This window comes from Apteryx rowi, unplaced genomic scaffold (genome assembly GCF_003343035.1).
Source record: "Apteryx rowi isolate R43461 unplaced genomic scaffold, aptRow1 scaffold_53, whole genome shotgun sequence".
Classification (NCBI taxonomy): domain Eukaryota; kingdom Metazoa; phylum Chordata; class Aves; order Apterygiformes; family Apterygidae; genus Apteryx; species Apteryx rowi.
In genome coordinates this window covers 1,005,290-1,012,562 of record NW_020450794.1, presented here as the reverse complement: position 1 = coordinate 1,012,562, position 7,273 = coordinate 1,005,290, and the positions used below count along the sequence as shown (strand labels likewise).

General features: G+C 48.3%; 1 protein-coding gene across 3 annotated transcripts in view; it reads left to right on the top strand.

Annotated features, from left to right (window-relative positions):
* Positions 1-46: 46 nt before the first annotated feature.
* MEIS1 (Meis homeobox 1) overlaps positions 47-7,273 on the top strand; it is a 103,759-nt gene continuing 96,532 nt past the window's right edge. For all 3 annotated transcript variants that reach the window (XM_026080750.1, XM_026080751.1, XM_026080752.1), the window contains exons 1-6: positions 47-771; positions 1,981-2,207; positions 3,566-3,707; positions 4,187-4,237; positions 5,072-5,122; positions 6,525-6,671. In XM_026080750.1, coding sequence (XP_025936535.1) covers positions 760-771; positions 1,981-2,207; positions 3,566-3,707; positions 4,187-4,237; positions 5,072-5,122; positions 6,525-6,671 — 630 coding nt within the window. In that variant the 5' untranslated portion in view covers positions 47-759. The remainder of the gene's footprint in view (positions 772-1,980; positions 2,208-3,565; positions 3,708-4,186; positions 4,238-5,071; positions 5,123-6,524; positions 6,672-7,273) is intronic.

The following is a 7,273-nucleotide window of genomic DNA, read 5'->3' as shown; positions in this document are numbered from 1 at the left end:
AGCCTCGCCCGCCCGCCCGGCGGCCGCGCAGGGGCAGAGCGAGCCGGCGCCGGCGAGGAATTAGCAGCGAGCCGAGGAGGAGCGAAAAAAAAGCCGCGCAGTAACCATAATAAAAGGAGCCAGCGCTTTCAGAAGCCTTTTTAATTTTTAAATTTTTCCCCCCTCTTCCCTTCTTCCTCCTCCTCCTCCTCCTCTCGATTTTTTTTTTAATTTTTGATTTTTTTGATTTTTTCATTTTCTGGTGAGCGCGCTCGAAAATTAACATTTGAGGTGTCCTGCGCGGTGGGAGCGCACGCAGCGGATCATCATCAGTCATTCACCACCTTGACAACCTCGCCTGTGATTGACAGCCGGAGTGGCAAAAAGCCATGAGACTTGGTAGTTGGGTTTGAGGGGCACTTTAAAAAAAACTGATTTGGGGAAAGGATATTTGCTTTCGCCCCGCTGCTGTCTTGGAAACGAGAGGGGGAGAGTAAGAGAGGGAGAGACAGGGAGAGAGGAAAGAAAGAAAAAAAGAAGGAAGGAGGGAGAGTTGTTTTTTTTTTTTTTAATTTTTCTCCTTTTTTAATGCTGAGTTACCGTATCGCTTCTCTGAGATCCAGCAAGCTGAAGATTTTACTCGATTGCTTTCATTGCTGGCGACGCTAAGGGATTTTTGCATTTTTGGGGTGAGGGGGGGGACTTCGCGTTTCTTTCTTTTCACACTGGCCTTAAAGAGGATATATTAGAAGTTGAAGTAGGAAGGGAGCAAGCAGGCCGATGGCGCAAAGGGTACGTATTAAAAAAATGGAATTCAAATGCGAAATAATATTGAAACGTGGCTGACAGAGACGCTGCGAAAAAGTTTTTTTTTTTTTTCCCTCCTCTTTGGAGCAGAGGCACAAAGCGGTGTCCTGGACTGGGAGCATTTATCAGTTGTACTTGTAGGCTTAAAACCTGTATATATTGACGTTTTCTTGATTCTGTCAATCCTTATCACGGACATCTCACCGAAAAGGCAAGCTTTCTATAAATTAATGACATGCAGGCGTGTAAGCGAATATGTACAAGCCTATGTATTTGTCGGTTTTGTAGCTGTAGTACTACCAATGTCTTTTTTAAAGTCACCAGTGCTTGAAATATTTTAATGTGTGCATGTCTCTGAGCGTTTTGCTGTGCTAGTGATGATATACCGCTTCACTTTTGGAAGATAACTTACAGTTTGGAGTAAGCAGAACTTTTTTTTCTTTTTTTTTCCCCTTTCTTTTTTTTCCTTTTTATTTATTCTTTTTATTTTTGCGGTCACGAAGGTGCAGTGCAACGGGCAAAGCTCTTGGAAGAAAAGCAAGTCACTTACTTTAATTTAAATTAGAGATAAGCAGCGTGCGCTGCCATGTGCATTGCTACACGCTGCCGTTTCGGATGCGGTCTACCTTTTTTCCTTGGGCTGCCCGCCGAATTTGGGAGTTTGGCGGCAAAGGTGCCGCAGGGGCCGCGGGAGCACAGCGAGCGGGGGCTCGGAGAGGGGCGGGAAGGAGGGCAAAGCCCTCCGAAACCGCTTTTCTCGCCCCCTTTGCCCGCCGCCTCTCCGAGGGCTGCTGGCGAGAGAAAGTTGCTCGGCTGACAACTTGCCATTGCTCCTTCGGCCCGAGCGGCTGGCGGGGATCTTTAAAAACTCTTTATTCACACCTTCGCTTTTAATAGACGGAAAGTGGCAGTGTCGCGCGTGTGTGTCCCCTCCTCGTGCCCGGGGCACCGCGTTAGCTTTAAGTTCGTGAACAAAGGGAATAGGTTTTTTTTAAAAAGAAAAAAAGAAAAAAAAAAGGGGGGGGTGCGGCGGTGGCGGCGGCCGTGCGCTGGCGCTTTTTGGGGCGCGGGGCGGCCGTGCGCGCCCCTGCGCGGAGCGGCGGCGGCGGCGGCGGCAGGAGGAGGAGGAGGAGGAGGAGGAAGGGGGGGCGCGGCCGCCCCCGCGCTGACGGCTGTGCGCTCTGTGCCCCGCAGTACGACGAGCTGCCCCACTACGGCGGCATGGAGGGGGTGGGCATCCCCAGCACCATGTACGGGGACCCCCACGCCGCCCGCCCCATGCAGCCCGTGCACCACCTCAACCACGGCCCGCCGCTCCACTCGCACCAGTACCCGCACGCCGCCCACGCCAACGCCATGCCCCCGGCCATGGGCGCCTCCGTCAACGACGCCCTCAAGAGAGATAAGGATGCCATTTACGGGTAGGTCCGCGCCCGCGCAGCTTGCGCGGCCCCCCGCGCAGCGCCGCGCCGCGCCGCTCCCCTCCGCGCGCCGCCGAGGGGCACGCTCAGAGCTGCCCCCCCCCCCTTCTTAAATATACCTATAACCATGTGCAAGAGCTATTCCTCTGCCCCCCCCCCTTAAAATGCAGCACGCATCCGTGCGCACCGAGCACCCCTCCGCTGCCTTTCCAGGCCGCTGCGAGCGGAGCCGCTGGGTCGCGCCGCGCTGCGCCGCAGAGGCTTTTCAAATTACTCCGCCCGCGCCGACTTGCCGGCAACTTTTAGGAGCCTCTTATTTAAAAAAAAAAAAAAAAAAAAAAAAAAAAAAATTTAAACCCCCCCCCGAACGGGTTGCCTGGGCGCGGCGAGTGGGGGGGGGGGGAGGGGGGGAAATCACAGCGCCCGCTCGCTCGCTTATCAGAAATGCCCGGGATTGGTTAAAACTCAGCGGTGCACTGTGCCCTGCAGGGGGGAAAAAAGTATGAAGCCCTGGAAAAAAATAAGCTCCTTATTGCAAATATATATATATATGTGTGTGTGTATACATATATATATATGGGGGGGGCGTAGGTTTATTTATTTATCTAAATTATTAAGCGAGCGAGGGAGCCAGATGCCCCCGCAGCCTTTCCCCCGGCGAGGCTTCCCAAGCTGGGAGAAAGCAAAGCACCTGGCTCCGCGGCGGAGCGGCGCGCAGGCCCGCGCCGAGAGCCGGGCTGCCGGGGCTGCGCGGCCGCGGCCGCTGCGCTGCCCGGCGCGGTGCGGCGCGGCGGCGGCAGCCTGCGCGGCTCCGGGAGTCGGGCTCGGCGGTGGCTCTCGTTGGGTCGTTTTGGTTTGTGCTGGGTGGTTTGGGTTTCTTTTTTATTATTTTGGTTGGGGGTTGTTATTTTTGGATGCAGGGAGGTTGTTTGGGGGTCTTGCTGGTGGTTGTTTTTTTTCCTCCCGCTCCCAGAAAGTCCTCCAGCCGAAAATGGGAATTTAAAGCATGAAAGTCAAAAGTGTATGTCCGTAGATTTTAAAATTAAAAAAAAAAAAAAAGGACAAGGAAAGTTAATTCAAAATGGCTGCTGGACCCGCTTTGGTTTTATTCTGAGGCTCTCCTGAGGTTATTACAATATCTGCGGCCAGCTCCGCCGAAGCGCCGAGGCCCGGGCCCGCGGCGCTGCCGGGCTCTGCGCGGGCGCGGGGGCTCCGGGGGGGCTGCTGGGGCTCCCCTCGGCCGCCCCCTCTCCCCGGCACCCTGCTCCGGCGCTAACTACTGCTGCGTGGGTTTTCTGTTTCGGTTTTTTTTTGTATGTGTGTGTGTGTGTGTGTGTGACTATTGTATTTTCTTTCAGACACCCCCTGTTCCCTCTTTTAGCACTGATTTTTGAGAAATGTGAATTAGCTACATGCACGCCCAGGGAGCCCGGGGTAGCGGGAGGCGATGTTTGCTCCTCGGAGTCTTTCAATGAAGATATAGCAGTGTTCGCCAAACAGGTCAGCAAAACCGGGTTGAAACAGAGAGAAAAAAAAAAAACAAAAAAAAACAACGGTAACGAGAAAAACAAGTCTCCGTTGAGATAAAGATGCACTTTTTCTCCTCCCCCCCCTCTCTTACTGCAAGAGGCCAAAAAAATAAAAAAAGAAAAATCACGGCATTTATCACCCCCCCCAAATAAGCCAGTTAATTTGCGCGATCTCTTCCCCTTTGGGAAGTTTGGCGGCGCAGCTCCCGCGAGCCGAGCCGCGGCGAGCGGGCTGCGGCGCGGCGGCTCCGGCGGTGTTTTCGGGGTATTTGATTCACTTGCTAAAGTGTTTAGATGATGTACTAAATCTAGCAGTCAGAGCTTTGCACGAAAGGTTGCATAATGGACCCGACAGTGTAATGAAGCAAGAAATAATAACGTCTGCTTTTTCTGCTTCCATATTTCAAATCTTTTTTTTTTTCCTCCTTTCCTCTCCTTTCTTATATTTAGATCCGAGCAGAGAAACCCCTATTTTCCTCTAATCCTGAACTGGATAACTTGGTAAGAGTTAACAACACTTCTTCCTTTCCCCACCCCCACCCTGCCACCCTCCCTTCCCTTCCCTTCCCTTCCCTTTTTTTTTTTTTTTAATAACTTCTATGTCTTTCTGGAGAGGTGGTTGCGAGCTTTGACAAGCGTTTTGTGGTGCTAAATTGAAAATTTCTCGCGTGGATTTTTTTAATTATTATTATTATTATTTTGAATTACGAGTAAATACCGTGTGGTGGTTGCGTGTAAGTAAAATCCCGTAACGCTGTACGTAAAGCAAGCACCGTCCCAACGGCAGCTTGCGGGCTCCGTGGCAAGCTCGCCTGCCCCAGAAGAGCGGGGATTTATCTGCGAAAATGTCGGTGCAGGCGAGGTCTGTGGAGAGCCCCTCCGCGCGCCTCGTGAGCAGCTTGCTGGGAAATGTAGAGGATGGAGATGCAGCTAACTCACCCAAAAAGCGGCGCTTTTTTTTTTTTCTTTCCCCTTAAGGATAAACAAATGTTTTGCCTCCGCTGTAGGAGTATTTCTCCCGCTTTTGCAAAGCTAGGAGCCCGTGATGTTGCTTTAGATTCCTTTTTTTTTTTTTTTTAAAGAAATGTTTATGATCCGTATAATTTAGTTGCTTCATTGCGATAGGGAATTTTTTTTGTTAACTCTAGATCGCTTCTTGTTAAACAGTGCACAAAGCCACCGCTATTAAGTTTTAGTGTTATTGCCATAAATCAAAACAACTTTTTATTTACTACTAAAGAAAAGTCAAGCTACAAAGTGCGGTAGAGGCGGCTGTGGGAAATATCCAGAAATGCAGGAGTGAGATAAATGCTCGTGTTGTTTGTGTCTTTGCAGATGATTCAAGCCATACAAGTATTAAGGTTTCATCTGTTGGAATTAGAGAAGGTAATTTTTGTCTCTCTCCCTTTCTTCCTCCTCCGTTTCAGTACTGCTGAAGTTCAGGCTTCTGGTAAATTTGCATAAATGTCTTTCTTTCTGGTAATTAGTGTCAAGACCAATCTTGGCGTCCATTTCTCTTCGCAGTTTAATTACAATTTCAGCCTCTAAAAGCGGGCTCTCCAACGCCCGGGCCTTGTGTTCATTGTAAGACTTTGCTGCCTTTGGATAAATAGTTGCAGTTCTGGGTGCCGCAGAGGAGACTCCAAACCGTGTGGGTTTGCTGTTTCAGCCGAGCCCCCGAAATCGTGATTTTTTTGGTGGTGGTGGGGGAGCTACTTTGTTTAGTTGCAGATAGTTGGGAGGGGTTTTTTTTTTTCCTTTCTCTCTCCCTCTCTCTCTCCCCCCCTCTCTCTCTCTCTCTTTTTTTTTTTTTTTTTTTTTTAAGAGCCATCTGCAGGTCAGACTCAGGGCACGGATTGTCCTGTAACATTTTGCAGAGACAAAGCAGAGTTGATAGTTGTGTCGGTGTCTTGTTCCTGGGAATATTGTACACCTCCGAGCAGAAGAAAGAGATTGCGGGCTAAATGCAGTTTTGCCCGCTGTTTTAGAAATCTTAGCAATCAGAATGCTAATTTATAATAATGCAGTCTCACTCGAGCTAACGTTAAATTGGGAGCGCGCTCTGGTTTCCTGAGGATTTTTTACATGTCATTGATAGCTGGCCTACAAGAGAATTCCCTTTCTCCTAAAAATAAACATTTTGAGAGGTTTTTAAATAGTTGAAAAGTTTCTCTGGAGCCTTAGCCACTTTATCTAACCATAACTGGCAGGTTGTTCTCGCCCTACATGAAATGTGTTAAAATCTGCCCATTAATAGAGGCAGCTCAGGTACAAGTCTATCACAGTGACTGGGGATTTCAGGGCACGGATGCCTATAATGTATTTCAGCGCAGTGCATCACGATTTTTTTTTTAAATCCGTTTTTCTGTCCTCATCCCCCTTTGGAAAGGGTTTATGATGAAATAACTGGATGAAATTAAATAGTTTACCTTAAATGTCACCCATGCAGGTCACCTCTCTAATGGCCACAGCTCCGGGAGCAGATGAATTTAACACGGGTGTTGAATATGTTGTAGCCTGTGAATCATCTTGTCACTGTCAATTTTCTGGGATATCTCTATTTTGCGAGAAAAGAAAGTTATTCCTAATTCTGGATGCGTCTAGAGGTCTCGAGGGGATAATTGCAGTGTGTTTCCCCTGTTTAGAACTTTTGATGTCACCAGGGCAGAGGGGGGGGACTGGTTGCACTTGTCAATTTTACTTACGTATTCCTGATTATATTTTCTTCCCCTTTTTTTCCCTTTCTTTCTTTTTCCCGTTTTTTTTTTTAACCTCTGTCATAATGTAGGTACACGAATTATGTGACAATTTCTGCCACCGGTATATTAGCTGTTTGAAAGGAAAAATGCCTATCGATTTGGTCATAGACGATAGAGAGGGCGGATCAAAATCGGACAGTGAAGACATAACAAGATCAGCAAATCTAACAGATCAGGTATGATCTCGCCAATGCTGCACACGCTGAAATTTGTATGCAGATCGCTCGCCGGGTCACTACGCCTCCTTTTATTATTTGCATATGATTAAGTCCCTTTTAGATAAATTTCCATCGAAATGAAAATTTTTGAATAATGTGGCTATTATTGCTTCATTAAGGCTTGCTCCCGGATTCGACCTGGCGAGATGAGCTTGTAAAAGCGTCGCCTGCATACTCGACCTGTTTCTTGTCGCTTTTAATTTTTGTCTTTATTTTATTTACCCTTTACAATAATAGAAGTGTTATCCGTGAATCGCTGGCTTCTGGTGGCTTAGAAAAAGGGATGGCGGGAGCCATTTACAAAAATAATAATAAAATCCGAGATAGGTGGTCCAGGGAAGACAGAGAGGGTTTGAAATCTAGCAAATACTGGCTATTTTCTTCCCGTCTCTACGGTTCATTAGTCCGTCTTGTCAGTTTTCCTTGGCCGAGCGCTTTTAGACTCCAGTGAACATTGCTTTGTGCACGCCTGCCTGCTGCAAACGCGCCCATTTTATTTTACTTAATAGGAAAAAAAAAAAGGGATAAAACGAGACCCAGGTTTTAAATGATTTTCCTGG